Source organism: Vipera berus (genome assembly GCF_964194415.1).
Source record: "Vipera berus genome assembly, chromosome: 2".
Taxonomy (NCBI): Eukaryota; Metazoa; Chordata; class Lepidosauria; order Squamata; family Viperidae; genus Vipera; species Vipera berus.
Window position 1 is genome coordinate 42,838,831 of NC_138203.1, and position 18,576 is coordinate 42,857,406.

General features: G+C 38.5%; 2 protein-coding genes across 2 annotated transcripts in view; one reads left to right on the forward strand and one right to left on the reverse strand.

The window, feature by feature from the left end:
* The window catches only part of KIAA0825, a 173,584-nt gene extending 161,791 nt beyond the window's left edge, over window positions 1-11,793 (reverse strand). The window contains exons 1-3 of the mRNA XM_081321758.1: window positions 11,551-11,793; window positions 10,620-10,788; window positions 8,120-8,795 (exon numbers count right to left, since the gene is read on the reverse strand). Of these exons, the coding sequence (XP_081177884.1) occupies window positions 8,120-8,795; window positions 10,620-10,788; window positions 11,551-11,681 (976 nt within the window). The 5' untranslated portion in view covers window positions 11,682-11,793. The remainder of the gene's footprint in view (window positions 1-8,119; window positions 8,796-10,619; window positions 10,789-11,550) is intronic.
* A 4,999-nt stretch (window positions 11,794-16,792) lies between these two features.
* SLF1 (SMC5-SMC6 complex localization factor 1) overlaps window positions 16,793-18,576 on the forward strand; it is a 39,316-nt gene continuing 37,532 nt past the window's right edge. The window contains exon 1 of the mRNA XM_081321759.1: window positions 16,793-17,191. The gene's annotated coding sequence lies outside the window, so the exon portion shown is untranslated. The remainder of the gene's footprint in view (window positions 17,192-18,576) is intronic.

Below are 18,576 nucleotides of genomic sequence, written 5' to 3' on the forward strand. Positions count from 1 at the left end.
AACTTAAAATTCACATCTAGGTCAGTATGACAATAGTTACCTGAAGCTGGGAATTGATGCTAACTTTATGTGCCCCATTTTAATGAGATTATTTTTCAAAAAAGAAAATCTATAGCTAACCAAACTTTATATTACTGAAAATATGCACAATGCCATACAGCTTAACAGGATCTCAGCAAGGAGCACTTAATTAAGTTCTGCTCAGGAGACACTTGATATGTGTTGAAAAGAGTCTAATAAACAGGCATGTAACATTTTTTTTCTCAAACAATAGTGTAACTGCCTTAGGAACCTCTTCAAGAGACCTTTTAGAAGTCCTTCTTCTTTTAAGCCTCATAGGCATGTATGGTTTCCTTTACACACTACAGTATGTTTTTAAGAAAATGTAACTTAATAATTGTCTCTCAACTTCTTTATCACACTCCTTTTTATTAAAGAAGGTACTCTAATACATAAATCTCACATTGAGTCCAGACCGCACAAGAGAAATCATACCAAAGATTAAATCATTTTTATCTTTTAAGCTTGGGAGGAAAATGCAATAATTAGGGGGCATGGTGAGTTATCTTTTTTTTTCTAACCATAAGAAGAACACCCAGGTGTGCAAAAGAGGCTTTGAGATGAAAACAGTGTTTCTAACTGGAAAAATTGAGATAAAATGACCAAATTTTGTTTTGTTTGCAAATTAAATGTTACATTGAACAAAATATTATTGGACAATATACGTAAAAAAAAGAAAATTATAATACAGTTTTAAACATAAGACATATAAACTATGTATAACTTTTTTTTAATGAAGTAAACCTATCCAAGAATAACGATGTCCTAAATACAGTAATAAGATTAACTTTTCATATAATGGCATTAATAAATGATTTGAATAGTAAGATATTATTCATAGCATCAGCCTCAAAATTCTTTTAGCAAAAATAGTTTGAAAACATTTTATCTTCTAAGTTGGGAAAAAAGGAAGCATTTCAACCGTATGAACATAATGAAACAGAAACATAATTCTGTTCGTAAGAGTCTATAAAATCTCCACTTCTCATTTTCAAAGCATATATCAGTTTCTAAGGTTGAGGGGACAGTGCTTTTTTGTAAACAACAACAAAAAAAAAGGTGCCAGAACTCACACACGTCATACAACCCGCCTTGCTTACCCTACAAGGTTCCATCCAAAAAAGGTGCCAGAACTCCGTTCTGGGCATTCTATGACAAAAAAAGCCCTGGGGAAGAATAACCCTTCTTTCCTTTCTAATAAAGTAACAGAAATTTTCCATTGACATAATGAAAGATTGGGCACTATCCTTAATTCTTTCTCAAAGTTTAAGTCACGTAATCAAGAAAAATATTTGTAATCTTTTTAGTTGGTTAAGACCTTGAAGTTTTTCTTTCATTCTTTATCGCACCAATTTATACTGCTTCCTATGCAAATACATCAATACTCCATTTTGAAAATATAACATACAATAATAAAGCAATATAAACCATAATGATTAAAAAGTTGACAAAAAAGTTAACGACTTTATAATAGGCACTTCAGCAATTTCAGAGGAAAAAGCCTTCCAGAATTAAGGTGCTCCTATGGTAGGCATGTCAAACACAAGGCCCAGGGGCCAGATCCAGCCCGCAAAGTGGTTTCATGCAGCCTGCGAAGCCATCCTGGAAACAGTGAGGGAACGGCCCCCACTGCCTTGGCCCTGGCCCAGAGACCCTCCTTTTGCCAGAGACCCTCAGATCTGTCCCACTCCTGCCCAGGCCCCCATAGGCCCCCTTGATGCAAACGATGTAGAGCTGGCCATGCCCACCCAGTAGGCCATACGCACTCTAGCCACGCCCACCCAGTAGGCCACACCCACCCAGGCCACACCCACCCGGCCCCCTGAGGGCAACCGCAATGCTGATGCGGCCCTCAATGAAATTGAGTTTGACACCCCTGTCCTATGGGAAAGACCCACTTATCCGTAACCACCAGGTGGCATTGTGCAATTCTTGGCACATTCCCTAACGATCTCAATAATTAACCAGATTGCAATGGAGAAGAAAGTCAGTTATATAGCCTGTTCAACCAAATCTGGCTCAATAGCCAATTGGTCACTGCAGTTGTTTCAAAGGAAGTGTGGCTTCAGGATAGCTAAATGTCCTGTTGGCAATCTTGGTACCACATCCTACCTCATTTGCACCTTTTGTACCAAGTGGAAAAGTAGCTCCCATAGAAGACATTATACTAGCTAGTGTAACCTAACAGTGCATGGATAACTGTAGCTGTAGTGTCCAGGAAAGGGCATAGTGATAATATGCACTCTTGGACATTGTAATCACTTAAAATTTCCAAGGAGAGTTACAGTTCTGGAAGCTCTCTCAAAACATGTATTTTTTCTGAAAGAATGCAATAGCATTCAGAATATGCAACCCATTCACTCCCATCTCCTATAATGCAGATAACCACCTGCTCCACTCTTTGCCTTTTCATTCATTTCCAGTTTATCGATCTTTATTCATTCCATCACTGCATTTAGATTTTGAGTCAGGACATGTACAGTCTCTCTTGATTCAGGTGTTTTGGAAGAGTTACGAGTAATCTATAGTCAATGGTATCAAAGGTCACTGGGAAAAATCAAATAGCAGAATATATTTAAGGTCCATCTTATCTTTATAAGCCATTCATTATGTTCCTGAATCAAGTTTGTGCATGTATTAGAATACACCACAAAAAGCAAAAACAAATCATCAGATAAACAACAAAAATTCCAACCAAATATTGGTCAGGGCAAACTTCCCCTTAAAATGCATGAAGGAAATTTGCCAAACTCAGTGTAACAACAATGATTTATCAACTATACTTAGATGACGATTTTCAATACATTTTCCATGAGAACTGCTTCCAAGTCATAACATGTTGGTAACAATTTTCTCTGAAAACAGATTAGTTCTATTTCAATACGTTTATATTAATAGTTAAAATCAGGAAAACCAGTTTAAGTTATGTTGAGAGGAGAAACAAAGTTTATCTTGAAGAAGAATGGCCACCCTCAATGAGGCACTAACTTTACATGATTGTTGGGCTTATGTGCTCTGAGGAAGATGAGAGCTATGCCAGAGGTTCAACCATACTGGACAGATTTTGTCAGAAGTCAGACAAAGACTGTCTCGCCCACAAAAAAAATGGTGAAATAGTTCTGTTCCAGCCTACGACCATCCCTGTTTGCGTGTCAGGGACAACCCCTTTTCTTTTTAAATCAATAGGCTGGAAAAAACCCAACCCTTTTATTTATATACAGTTCAAAATAATTAGTCCTTAAAACAGAAAGCAGCAGAATATTTTCCTTAGCAAAATAAATGGTTCCAACAGCAAACAAGAGTCAAACAAGCAGATCAACAAGAACATAAACAGACCAGGATTTCCTTTGGAGTTCTACGAATGGTTGCCTTCAGCCGCCCACACCTTCCCCTTTTATTAGCAGCCCCAAGGTGTGGCTTCTCAATGTCTTCTCCTCCTTTTGCTGCGTTGCCTCATAGACTTTCTCTGGTCTGCTCTGCTAAACTGCCTTCTACTTCGAGCGTCTCTAAACAGATTCATCAGAGTCCGAATCCTCCTCCTCACACAGCTGAGCCTCATAAAGAACACGATTGGAGGGGCCCGGCTCTTCCTCTGACTGAGAGTCCTGTAATGCATCAGAGCCTCCCTTCAACACTGAAGGCTCTCCAAACCCCTCCTCCTCCTCCTCCTCCTCCTCCTCCTCAGATCCCTCAGACTCAGCTGCTGGGAGTACAGGCTGACACGGAATCACAACAGAAACGGAGACACATACTGGCTTGGCCATCGCCCATAGAAAGTCAACAAGAACACTTTTAGGTGTTGGAATTCTTGGATATCCAGTCAAGAATGGTCTATAGGAATCAAAGTTGTTGGCTGAGCAATCAGCACCAGAAGCTGGTTTACCCATCAAAAATAAACAGAGATATAAAAGAAAGAAATAATGATCTATTGTTACATATCAAGCCCAACAAGAAGCAGCAGAATTGGAAGAATTGCGAAGATCTACTCAGGGAAAAGAAAAGAAAGCTTTGCCAGAAGTAATTCAGATTATAGAGGCAAATCCGGGGAAGTTGGCAATAAGGGACGGCAGAACAGTTTTCATTGCAAAATCAGGCACCCTCTCCTCTGCCTCAGAAAGAACAAAACTCTCTAATTAAAGAAGAATTGAAACAAAGAATCACTAAGCATGTAGAATAGCACAAAAACACCAAAAGAAGATTGCCTGCCTTGAAGCTTGTTCCAAAGAAACACTTAGCACAGGGATTAAAAAATAACAATATGGAAGAAATGGTTGTTGGTCGGTGGTCATAGATTGGGAGAGGTTAATATCAAGGAGAAATCTTTCAAAGAGGTTCACTATCACCACAACTGTTCATCAGTGCATGACTCCTTTGTCTACAATATTGAATAACTCAGGTCATAGCTATCAAACATGAAAAACATCTGCCAGTCTATCCCACCTCCTTTACGTGGATAATTTGAAGCTGTATGGAAAAACACCATCTGAAATAAAATCGCTGCTCAACATTGTCTGTATATCCAGTCAAGATATTGCAATAGAAGTGTGCCATGTTCATGATCAAATAGGAAAAACAGTGAACACTTGAAGAATCAAGATATTCTATGGAAATACCATCAAAATTCTGGATGAAGATGATCACTACAAAAACCTTAGCATCCTTCAAGCTGACCACAAAAAGCACACTGTAGTCAAGAAAAAGATTAGAAGTGAATACATCAAGAGAGTAAAGAAGATCTTAAAGTCCAAACTCAGTGGAAGAAATACCATGAAGGCAATCAATACCTGGGCAATTTCAGTCATTAGATACACAGGTAGAGTAGTGGACTGGACTCAAGCAGAACTTAAGGCCATGGATAGGAAGACCAGAAAAATAATGACATTGAATCACGCCCTTCATCCTCACAGTGATGCTGACATTTACCAAGGAGAATAGTGGGCATGGAAAGTTGTAGTGCATCAAACAACTGAAGAAGAAAAAAAAAGGACAAAGGAAGAATATCTGAAGGATAGTAAAGAGTATATACTAAAGCTAGTATGCCAGGAATGCTTACTGAGTATTTGAGAGACCAAACTGGCCTAGGAGAAACACCAAATGAAGAACAAAACAGATCCATGGGTAGAGGAAGCATTGCATGGCTGCACATTAAAAAAAATATCAGGGAAAACAGATAATAACATGATCTGACAATGGTTAAAAGCAAGAAACCTAAAGAAAGAAGAAGACAGAAGTGGCTAGTTCTGCCTGCACAAGACTAAGCCTCAAGAATAAATATACAAAGCCAGAATTGAGAAAACAGCAACAGACAGTAAGTGCTCCCTATGCAAAGAAGCTGAAGAAACAGCGGACCACCTGGTTAGCTGCTGCAAGAAGGTCGCCCAGACTGACTACAAACTATGGTATGATAAAGGTGTATTGGAATGTCTGCAAGAAATACCATTTGTCTGCAAGCAAGAATTGGTGGGACTACAAAATAGACAAAGTAATAGAAAATGAAGAAGTTAAAAGTGCTCTGGGACTTCAAACAGACAAGCACCTAACACCTGACACTTCATACTTAACAACCGTCAATAAGAAAGACAAAAGGTCTGTACATTGCATTACATGGAGACAAGTGAATAGAAGAGAAAGAACTGGAGAAATAGGTGGATAAAAATGCCAAATTCAGTCTAAATATTTGAGTGACCATGTAACCAACCATAGCATTTCCAATCTTTGCAGTGATTATCATCACAGGGCTGTTTTAATTCCCAAATGTTATTTTATTTATTTTATTTTTATTTTAATTCCATTTATATCCCGCCCTTCTCCGAAGACTCAGGGCGGCTTACAAGCTTAGCAGTAGCCTTCATTCTATGTATATGCCTGCTTATTAGGGCTTTCATACACCCCCCAAGCGGCATTATTACAAAGTCAGCTTAATTGCCCCCAACAATCTGGGTCCTCATTTTACCTACCTCGGAAGGATGGAAGGCTGAGTCAACCTTGAGCCTGGTGGGATGCGAACCTGCACTAATTGCAGGCAGCTGGTGTTACTTAAGGAGGCATTAGCCCACTGCTCCACCAAGGCTCTATGCTTTCCATCTTTCCTCTTTATTCATCAGTTTACTCTGAACCAATCCCAAGATGCAGTTCATTCATTATTTTAATGCTATTAAGCATAATATGCTGAATATGCAAAAATGTGATTCAAGTTATTGTTAAGTTTGGATAACTTTATGATTTTTATATCCTACTGTATTTTCATTTTCCCCTATATTCCTCCTATCCAGTAAATTCAACTATGATCATTATCATATATGCTTAATGGTTTTATTCTTGATTGAAATAGACAAGGGTAAAATAATTGATATTCCTGATTATTCTAGCATTGTTTCTGCAGAATGAGACCATAATGTAGTCTGCTATTAAGTTGATTATATTAGGATGCATGTTTCGGCTGTATACCTAAATACAGAGTATGTTCAAAGTAAGCCATTATGGATCATTCATTAATTGTTATAAATCCATGCTCATAGGTAAGTACCATTTATAAGAATATACTTTATGTCTGGCAGTATCTCCCCATATTGCTTCCAAGAAACAACTCAAGGATACACATACATGCAAATGTCTAGTCACTTAAAATCTCTCCCTACCCCCCAAAAAATCAAACTGAAGTGATTGTAAAATTTTCTTCCGTACAATTATAATACAAAGATTATATTTCTCACTTATTTTTTCCAGTTAGATAAAATTCACAAGCAAGTCAAAAATTATTGCAACTCAATAGTATTTACTTATATAAAATATATTTGAAAAGGTTACTTTGATTTATAACTTTTATTTTTTAGAAACAGAACCCATTTTTCCTTATAAAGTTCTAGAAGTATCCTCTGCCGATTTATTTCACACATTAGGATTATTACAGATGATGTACTCCAAGAACACACATGGAAAACTTTTCATTTATATGATAACAGCACCAACTGAATATTCAAGTAATATCCTCCCATCTAAAAATAGCTGATGTGTCTTTTTTCCTTTCTTTATCTGTGCATACAGCTCACCATACAGAAAGAGGAAAATTTGTACCTCCCTTCCCTATGTTCCAATCTGTCTCCTCTGCCAGTCAACAAAATGTGGTAGAATGCATGATTGAAATGAAGAAAACAATATGTTGCATTATCTACCCCACTAGGACTGTCAAGAAACTAACCAGTTATCTGGTGAGCTGCCAGATCCCAATTGTGCTGGGATAAGGATACTCAAGCAGCATCTCTATACATGCCATTTCCATTATAAAATTGTGGCAACAGAGATTGGAATTTGAAACAGCAGTAAAAATAAGAATCTGAGACAGGCCATTTATGCAGCCCATGTTCTGTTCAAACATATTCTCATATTATACAATTAATAAGATAATTTGATAAGGGTGTATATTACTTTGGCAATTAAATAAGAAATGCTAATTATTTTAACAATATTGAGCAATGTCTCCAGGTTTCAGAAATAGATTTCTATTTTTATTTCAAATGCATATGACTCTTTTCAAATTATGTATGCTCAAACAATATGATGAATGTTGTAGTTTAAGAGTAATATAATCCATATAAATAATTACATATAATAATTTTAATAAATATGTTACTTCAATCTGGATGTAATTAGTGGGTAAAAATCAAAACAAGTCCAGTCTTATACATATATGGCAGTTAGAGAATACAGAAATTAAACTTCTGCCAATCTATACAATTTTTGCAGATAATAAAAGCACTGAACTTAAAATAAAAGCTAACTCCCCAACCTCCACACTAAATTTACCTTTAAAATGGGAAAGTTGTTTCTTTTTTGTTAATGCAGGCAAGCAAGGTTATCCCGCCTAATCTTTCCAGGGTTGGGGAGAACTGTAATCCTGAAGTTAGGACTGTATTTCTTTAGGTATACATGGCAGTATACTATATATAACCTGACATTAATTACATTCTTGCACTTAAATCTTTTGCTGAATCAGTTAAAATTTGTATCAGAAATAATACAAGAGAAAACAATTAATGAACATAAAGAAAATGCCACTAACCCCCAATTTGAACCATTCCTCTGTTTTTCTTTGAGTTTTTGCTGGTCTTTACAGCATGTAGTGCCTTTCCTTTAAGTTGAAGCTCACGAAGCATGTGAAGAACAATAGTGGTTTCTTCAGTAAAGGTATCCAAATAAGTTTCATTAATAAATTTCAGTAGAGAAGAAGAATCAGTAATTCCACTTAGTATATATAAATCTTCTTTTATCAGTGCACAGAAGGCAGGCATTGAACTTTTGTAATTATGAACAATGTTTTCAAAAGTCATTTCATCACTCTTATCCTGAGCATATTCCTGCAAAAGATTACTAACCAATTTTTTCTGCATTTTTTGATACTTGACTAGAACTTCAGATTCAGGATAAAGAAACAAGAGGTGCTGCAGGCATTGAGTTTTAAATTGCAGTTGATGTTGTAAAGTACCAGTTTTTGTTTCTTGATTACTCTGCAGTTGATGTACTAAGTAGCGACGAAGGTGTAATCTTATATCATCCCAAATACAGTGAACATCTACTGCTGTATCATCTTCAATACCATGAATGGAACTACTGGATATGAATTCAAAAGATGCTCCACTTGGAGTACAGGGAAATAAGACACCACACTGATTGGAGAGTTCAAGGAGAAAATGAAGAATTGTTTCTTCTTGATTTTGTTCATTCTTCAGTAATTTTTGCTTGAAAGGATAAATGACAAATGATATATTAAGGTATCAACTTACATGAATAACTATTTAAAGTAAATAATATTTATCTTCAAAATAAAGTTTCATCATCTCTTAAAATCTAGACTTTCCAAATATATACATTTCATTTTCATTTTGCCAGTTTAAACAAACCTCTCTCTCTCTCTCTCTCTCTGTGTGTGTGTGTGTGTGTGTGTGTGTGTGTGTGTGTGTGTGTGTGTGTGTATTAATTATACATTCCATATTAAAAACTTCCAGGTCTTTTCAGTGCATATTTGTAAGAAAAACAAATTCCTCTCATCTATCTAAATCAGCTCAACTGGTATGTTCTTTTCGTGAGAACTTTTGAGTTGTATGGCACCTTTCTGAGATAAGGAGAATGGCAGCCAAGAGGCAATGTTTTTTAACTAGTGCTTTGGCTTTTTGGAATATCCTCTCTTGGGAACTAAGTCCTATGCCATCCTTCTTAAAGCAGTTTGGGGTAGTGGTTAAGGTACTGGCCTAGAAACCAGTAGACTGTGAGTTCTAGTCCAACCTTAGGTATGAATCCCAGCTGGGTACCTTTGGGCCAGTCACTCTCAATTCAACTCACCTCCCAGCATTGTTGTTGTGGAAAAAAATAGGAAGAGGAAGGAATACTAGGAATATTTACTGCCTTGAGTTACTTATAAAGTAATAAGGGTAGATAAAAATATAATAAATAATATTCTGGAAGCTAATTAAGATCAAAGTTGTCCATGGAGCATTGGGTGACAGGTTGTCACTTTTTAAACTTCAATTTAACTGATATGCTGCATTTTTCTTGTATTGTTTAGTTGTTTTTTCATTATTATTATTCTACGTTGTATACATTTTTTTACTTTAATAATGTTTACATTTTATTTTTTTATTTTAATTCCATTTATATCCCGCCCTTCTCCGAAGACTCAGGGCGGCTTACAAGCTTAGCAGTAGCCTTCATTCTATGCATATGCCTGCTTATTAGGGCTTTCACACACACACCCAAGCGGCATTATTACAAAGTCAGCTTATTGCCCCCAACAATCTGGGTCCTCATTTTACCTACCTCAGAAGGATGGAAGGCTGAGTCAACCTTGAGCCTGGTGGGATGCGAACCTGCACTAATTGCAGGCAGCTGGTGTTACTTAAGGAGGCATTAGCCCACTGCTCCACCAAGGCTCCAATGAGCGATATGTGTTACTGGATTACTGTAAACTGCCATTGTGGATGAGCTCTGGTGGTGATTTAATGACTGCTTTCAATGCCATCAACTACAGCATAATTCTCAACTGGCTTAGAGGGTTGCTTCATAGGTTCTCGTCCTTCCTCCGAAGTTAATTTTAGTCAGGGGAGGGGGAGAATCTACCCATAAGTTGCCTGATTTACAAGGTTCCCCAGGCTCAACTCATTCCTATTTATCTCCATATGAAGCCAGTGAAACAGGTCATTTGTCCATACAAGTTTAAGTATCATTAGCATTATGTTCTTAACTAATTACAAATTTAATTTTATCTAAGAACAGGTGTAATACATGTGCAGCCTGGATGCAACTGATTGTATCAAACAGTGTTGATCTACTCTCAAGACATAAGTACTAAACTGAAAAATCTACACGACTCTAAAATGTGCCCCTAAGGTTGAAAACCTTGTAAACCAGACATTATTATCCAAAATTCAGTGTTTTGTGAAACATACGAAATATTGCAATTTTTAAATTTAACTGCATTTTGCACTAGCAAATAGCAACTAAATTCCAAAAGAACAAGAGTGCTATAAAACTATTAACCATCATAACATAAAAAGTAGCATTTTCACCAATGTTTGGAGGAACTTGATTAATTCCCCTTGATGGGCTGAAGAGAATTTGGTTGAACTGAAATCATGGTTATTTAGCCAATGAAGGTAACTTGTTGTGTCCTGCAGCAACTCATCGGAACAAGTTTCATTTAATTCCAATTTTAGTTCCTTAAGGCATTGATCCACACTAAATCAAAAAGAAAAAGAAGTATTTTCACTATTTTTAGTATATTATTCTATTTTTTGCAGAATGTCAACATTTTATGTCACCCTGTAATTTTGTTACTTAATTTGTCATAAAACAAAACTAATGTCACCACTTTATAATTTTCAAAGCAACTGGCTTTATTCCCACTTGGGCACCTTCAAAATGTCTGAGTTTCAACTCCCAGAATCCAATTTGGCCATTAGTTTGGGAAAACCAATGTAAGTAATGTTTGTTTATGAATATTATAAGGAAATATTTGCATATAAAGGTAGTATGGGTTAGAATAGCACCACCATAGTTACCATACCCAGGGGCTTATTTCATTCCAGAAAGTCAGAAAATGCAGTACCCATATTTCAAATAAATAAAGTTAATTATAATGCTTGTAAAATACTAGCTTATTGGGCTGTGATATCTGTGCTAATCTGTCATGCTTCAGAAACTACTCTGACTTGAATCAAAAAGACTGCTTGCACACCTCTGCAAAGATAGCCAGGAAGTTTCTAAAGCAGCCATGTAAGCCTTGCACAAATTTGACTGTTCTAACTATTTGAAAAGAGATGTATCATTTGTGTTCTTCCATATTGCAAACTGTTTTGTAAAATTCATAAATGAATAAGCAGCACTTTAGTAGTCAAACTATATACTGATAGAAGAATTATATAAATACAGTAATTGAAAAACCATTCAGATATGTCATCACTGGATTATATACAATATTGAAAAAACAAAACAGCTTACCATGAAGTATTTTTCTTTAGTTTCTCATCAATGTCACCAAGTACCTGTTGAACCTCCAGATTTCCAGGAAATGTGCTTAGCAAACAATCCAAGTTCAAAGAATCAAGAGAAAAATCATCTCTCCACTCCATTTCTAAATAAATATAGAAAACAAAATGTCCAATTCCTTTTGATTGCTGACAAGGGTATAAAAACTTGATTGTAAAATTGCTAGCAAATAAAAAAACATGACAATACCTTCTTTTTTTCTTTCCCTCAATGGTTTGTGGTTTGTTTCTTTTGGGAGGGAGGTGTTGGCAGCATCTATTCTATCTGTCTACAACTAGAAAAAACAGGTTGCTTACCTATAACTCCAGAATATTTTTAGCAGTCACATGTGAATTCACATAACTGGGTTCTGCATCTCTGCAGATTCCCATTCAGAATATTAAGGAGCTGGGCTTTGGAACAGAAATATCCTTTTCTGATAATAAACCATAATTACACAGAACTGTTGTTCTCAGGAATTCTACCAAATGCAGCCATTTTTTTTAACATATCAAAGAAAAGATACAATACTTGGTAGAAAACATCATTCATGTTTCTACGGTCACTTGGAGACTACTGTTATGGATAAGTGGCCAATAGTTTCATGACTGCTATGATTCACATATATTATTCAGTTGTAAGCTTAGCTGTCTTAAGAAGAGACAGATACTTATATTAGGAAAGAAAACATGATCTTGTCAACTTTAGCATCAATTATATAGATGTTGCCATTTATGAAACATAAGCCTAAAATGTTAAGCTGTCACATAAAGACAGTATATGGGGGCCCAAATAACAAAAAGCACTGAATGTTGGTTATTAGCAATTCCCATATAGATATTTAATATATCTTTTCCTTTGGAACCCAATATTCAACCATAAAGAATTTTATATACATAAAATGCACATTTTATTTTATCATTTTTTTTTATTAATCAAGTTTACATGGCTACCCAACTCGCCAAAGGTGATTCATGATGAACAAGCAGTGGTACCACATATTAAAAGCCACATATGTGTGTGTGTGTGTGTGTGTGTGTGTGTGTGTGTGTCACATCACATTAACAGAGATACAAATTCTAGGTGATGAGGTAACAATAACCAGCTTAGTAATGGAACCATCTAAGCATCTCTCCCGTTTTCTAGGAGCCCCAGGCGTAATATAACCAGATCTTGAGGGTTTTCTGAAATATCAAAAGGATACAGATAATATAGTTTTGGGGAGAAGAACATTCCAGAAAGCAAGCAACACACCAAAGAAGGTACTGTATGTCTCCTGGTACCCACCAAACATAGGTCCCGAGCTGATGGTATCCTAGCCTGCATTCTCTGGCAGATCTAATGGAGTGCACTAATGTACCTAGAGAGAGACAACCTTCAGTTAAGCTGGTCCCATGCTATGAAGGCTTTAGAGATCAAAACCAACACTTTGGAGCCTTGAGAACCTTGTAGAACAAAAGTGTAAAATGCACCATTCTAGGAGCGCACATAACTACTGCATTCTGTATGCGGTTGTTCTTAAAGTTTGGTCTTGTGCAGCCAAAATTTCTGCTCAGTTGGAAGGAGCTTGTTTTCAACTAGATGCTGTTTGACTGCATTGGCTACTACACAAATTTGCAATTTGAAAGTTGGTGGTAAGCAGGCTTTTGCCAGATGTTAAGTATTAGAAGGATTTTCCTGGGTTCCTTTCTTCAAAATGGGAGAATGCAGGGAAATAAGACACAAGGCACACTGCTAGAAGTTGATCCGTTTATTTCCCCATTACAAGGGGTTTGTTTTGGGGGATTACAGAGAAAAATGGAGTTCCAAAACTTTTTATAGTGGGAGTAGTCCTTTGGGCTTGGGGAGACATGGGTTGCCTATGTGTTGGTTCTAATATACGACTCTGTCACCAGGTCAATCTTAATTGTCCTTCCTGGTGTTTGCTGACTTGCCTTTCATTGTATAGATGGTGTCTGGGCACCCTAATTGCAGATACAGGGAAATGTGACTGAACAAGGTATTTGTCTGGTTAATTATTCTTCCCTAGGTACTTGGTTGTCAGTTGATAGCTTAGCAGGATGCAGATTAGCAATCTATTGTCACAATGTATTTTCCATAGTTTCCAGCCTTGGTGATTCAGTATTAAAATTAAAGGATAGCTGAGACAATGAGAGAAATAAATTCCAAATTTAATTTGGAATAAAGAATCTCCTATGATTATTCTTGATTATTAAAATAAAATACTGAAGGGAAGGGTCCTTGGTGCTCTCTGAGCTCGGTTGTTTTCTCACAGACATTTCATTGCCCAAACTAGGTAACATCACCATGATGTTGGTGTCTGATGATGTTACTAGTCTGGGTAATGAAATGTCTGCAAGAAAACAAACAAGCTGAGAAAGCACCAAAGACCCCTATTTCCATCCTGGGCTACAAATTATTCATTTTTTTCCAAAATAAAATACTTTCCACCAGTGTTTTTTTTTTGTAAAAGAAAAAGGTGCCGGAACTCACACGTCATACAACCCGCCTTGCCTACCCTACAAGGTTCCATCCAAAAAAGGTGCCGGAACTCCGTTCTGAGCGTTCTATGACAAAAAAAGCCCTGCTTTCCACAGAACAACTCCTAAAAAGAAAAAAATAAGCACTGGCAGACCAATCCACATAGAAGTCCGCAAGTGAAGCGTATGTTTTCTGCACAGATGAAGAAAAGCAGCAGTGATAAAAAAGCCAGATATGAAGGTGTGTTAGAATTGTAACATTGCAGAAGTGAAGGGCACATCAGATGCAGCCAGGATTGGAGGAAAGGGGTGGGAGAGTCAACCTGGTTCCTTAATCATAAATGAGGTGTTTCTTTGTAACATATTTTTTTTTAACATTCTACAATGTTCTTCAATATCTCATTGAAATATTTGTCAATGTGAGAATGTTTATCTTTGCTGATTCAGGTAAAACATATAAGTAGGTCCAATTATGGGATTTTGTGCAAATGCGGAATTAATAGTTGATTACTGAATTGTATAACACCAGAGGGCAGAACAAGAAACAATGGTTGGAAACTGATCAAAGAGAGAAGCAATCTGGAATTAAGGAGAAACTTCCTAACAGTGAGGACAATTAACCAGTGGAACAGCTTGCCTTCAGAAATCGTGGGCGCTCTGTCACTGGAGATTTTTAAGAAGAGACTAGACGTCACTTGTCTGAAATGATATAGGTATCTGGTTTGAGCAGAGGGCTGGACTAGGAGACCTCCAAGGTCCCTTCCAGCTCTATTCTATTATATTCAGTTTCATCTAGTGCAGACACATCAAACACAAGGCCCGGGGGCCGGATCCGGCCCGCAAAGTGGTTTCATGTGGCCCGCGAAGCCATCCTGGAAACAGTAAGGGAACGGCCCCCACTGCCTTGGCCCTGGCCCAGAGACCCTCCTTCTGCCAGAGACCCCTCAGATCTGTCCCACTCCTGCCCAGGCCCCCATAGGCACCCTTGATGCAAATGATGTAGAGTTGGCCATGCCCACCCAGTAGGCTGTATGTACTCTAGCCACGCCCACCCAGTAGGCCACGCCCACCCTGGCCATACCTACCCGGCCCCCTGAGGGCAACTGCAATGCTGATGCGGCCCTCAATGAAATTGAGTTTGACACCCCTGATCTAGTGGTTAAGGCACCAGGCTAGAAACTGGAGACCCTGGGTGAGCCATCTGGGTGAGCTAGGGATAGCCCCTACCCACCTCATGAGGTTGTTGTGGGGAAAATAAGAGGAAGGTGTGTTGGATATGTTTGCTCCTTTATTTGTAAAAATAATAAAGGCAGGATAGAAATAAATGCATGTGATAGAAACAAAGCATGCAAAAAAATAAAGTTTAATGGATGTTTGTACATCTAGTATAGGGGTAAGACATGAATTTGTGATGCTTCCTTGGTGGTTTTACAGTACATAATTATAAATATATAGGGAATGCTGTGCTGATATTAGAGCTGTTAGTTGGGGATATGAATCTACATGTAGTTTTCAGTATAACTGATGGAATGAAAACCTGAATAAACTCAGTGAATGTTAGTCTGAAACTTAAAATTAAGGAATTAAGGATGAAAACAGTTTTGTCTGACAAAGAAAATAGAATGAATGATTGTAAATTATACACAGCTAACAAAAGAACAGTGTAAGTAGATAAATGAATGCATCTTAATAAAAAAAGGTGTGCATATGCTGATAATAAAGTAGTGGGCAGCGTATAGGCTAGTGTGAAGAATGAGTGTTGAAAGAAGCAAAAATAGTTGTAAGCATGAGCATCTTATATTTACTTTGTTATACATCAATCAAAACTATGTACCTTTGTAATCTGTAGTTTAGTAAACTGGCTCTATTTTTAAAGTTCACACAACAGTGAATCAATACTAACTACCCAACTGTATTTTTATCACATTATATGTCTATTTATTTTAACTATTTAAAACACTTTTATAGCTGCCCATCTTATATTGAACGGGCAGTTCGAATCCAATTCTTCTCTAGATAGTTACAATACAGACCTATTAAAAAAATACACGAGCTTGCACGCTCCTGAAAAATAAACCCCGTTGCATTCGGTCCGTTATCTCAGACGAGCAACGAAGGAGGCAAGGCAACGCAAAAGGGCGAGTACACGGGCACGAGCCACAATGTCAACACGCCCACACGAGCGGTGTCTCTTACTCTGGATGCAAGGTTAATCTTTGAGACATCTTTAAAGCTAACACATCCTGGATCAGGATCGGCTTCGTCAACTGCAGGGAAGGAAGATGAAACCCTCCGCAAAGATAAATACGTGGGAGAGTTTTCAAAATGCCGCCACGTTTTTGTTTTTTACAGCAGGTCAAGAACCTGAATCTCAGGGAGGGGCGCGGAGGAGCATTAAGAGCAGGGGTCTTCAAACTTGGCCCTTTTATGACTTGTGGACTTCAACTCCCAGAATTCCTCAGCCAGCTTTGCTGGCTGAGGAATTCTGGGAGTTGAAGTCCACAAGTCATAAAAGGGCCAAGTTTGAAGACCCCTGATTAAGAGGTATCATCACCTGAGGCCCCCTCACCGCGAGGAAGACGTATTCCGACGTCACTTACCAGGTAGGCCAGCCGCCCCTGCGTTCCGAGCCTGGTAACCCCGGAGACCAACCAGCGTTAGTAGCTACGGCCCGGAACGGCTCCAACATCCGGGGGAGGAGCCAGTCAGCCTGAACCGCGCGCGGGAACGAGAAGGAGATTTGTAGAAGCCGCCGGGGCCCGGAAGGAACTTTTCGCGGTAATGGCTCCGTTTTGGGTAGCGATGGGCTGAGGGTTAAGAGGGGACAGACGGGTGGCGGCTTTTCCTCAGGGGCTTTTTGGACTCGGTGGTCAGAATGCTTTCCACTTTGGAAGCTTTGGTGGGGTGGCAAGTTATACCCGTGGGTGGGGAATCGCCGTGTAAAGAACCACGGCGGTCTTGAGCAGATGCGCACTCGCTTCAGGGGCTCTTGATAGCGATTTCCCTTATCTTTCTTCCCACCGTCCCAAAGCGATTTGTTTTCTTTACGCTTCTGGCGTAACAGGATACGTAACTGCGCCAAGAAGGTGAAGATTGCGGCACTTGAGGTTAGGAGCTGATCTTTTCATCTCCAGGTATAAATGGTTGTGAAGTCTGGGTCTGTCTTTCTTTCTCTTTCTTTCTTTCTTTCTTTCTTTCTTTCTTTCTTTCTTTCTTTCTTTCTTTCTTCCTTCCTTCCTTCCTTCCTTCCTTCCTTCCTTCCTTCCTTCCTTCCTTCCTTCCTTCCTTCCTTCCTTCCTTCCTTCCTTCCTTCCTTTCTTTCTTTCTTTCTTTCTTCCTTCCTTCCTTTCTTTCTTTCTTTCTTTCTTTCTTTCTATAGTTATTGCTGTTGGATTTGAAATGTCTTGAGGAGAGCGAGATCGTTAACAAATTGGCTAATCGCTCTTCACTGATCGATGGCTTGGAATCTGAGCCAATGCATGCTTAGGTTGAGTTTAGTTTAGTGCTGTTGTTTTTTTTTTACATAGGATTAAAGATTTGTTCTGTTGGTCGCAATAGTTGAGGTCCTGCTTTAGTTTTATTTCAGCTAGTCACGCCGAAATTATTGCGGGTAAAAAGTTTTGCGTGACCCTTTACATCATCTTCACTTGAGTGGGATGCCTGGATTACAGCCCAATATTTAGTTTAACTGTGGACATAAACATAAATCCCATAACTGTAGAAAGAATACTGGCATCATATGAAATAATTAGTTATTGCATTACTGGTTGGCTAATTTAGTTTTCCTGGAGTTAGGTAGCAAAGTAGACAGGACTTCCCATCAGGCTGACAAAGTAAAGTACAAGCGCTGGCAGTTAGATTTAGATTTTAGATTTAGATTTTATTAGATTTATATACCGCCCTTTCCCGAAGGACTCAGGGCGGTTTACAGGGCATTTTAAAATCATACCAATACAAAATACAAAGTTAAAAGACAAATAAAAGATTAAATTATCCCTGAAAATAAAACCCAGTTAAAATTCTCAGCCTGGGTCAGAGAGCTCAAAGAGCCAAGTCTTCAGGTTTCGGCGGAATGAACGTAGGTCAGGGGTAGTCCTGAGCTCCACGGGCAGCTGGTTCCAGAGGGCAGGCGCACCCACAGAAAAGGCCCTCCCCCTGGGTGTTATCCGGCGGCAATCTTTTACCGGCGGCACCCTGAGAAGACCCTCTCTCTGCGAGCGCACTGGACGAAGGGAGCTTGATGCTGGCAGCAGGTGTTCCCTCAAATATCCCGGACCCAAGCCATTTAGGGCTTTATAGGTCATTACCAGCACCTTGAATCTCACCCGGAGGGCAACCGGAAGCCAGTGCAGCTCACGGAGTAGAGGTGTTACATGGGAGTATCGGGAAACCCCCATCACAACTCGTGCGGCCGCATTCTGCACCAGTTGAAGCCTCCGAGTGGTCCTCAAGGGCAGCCCCATGTAGAGAGCTAGCATTTATGTCAGCTATATAATTATCAGTCATCTGGTGCTGATGG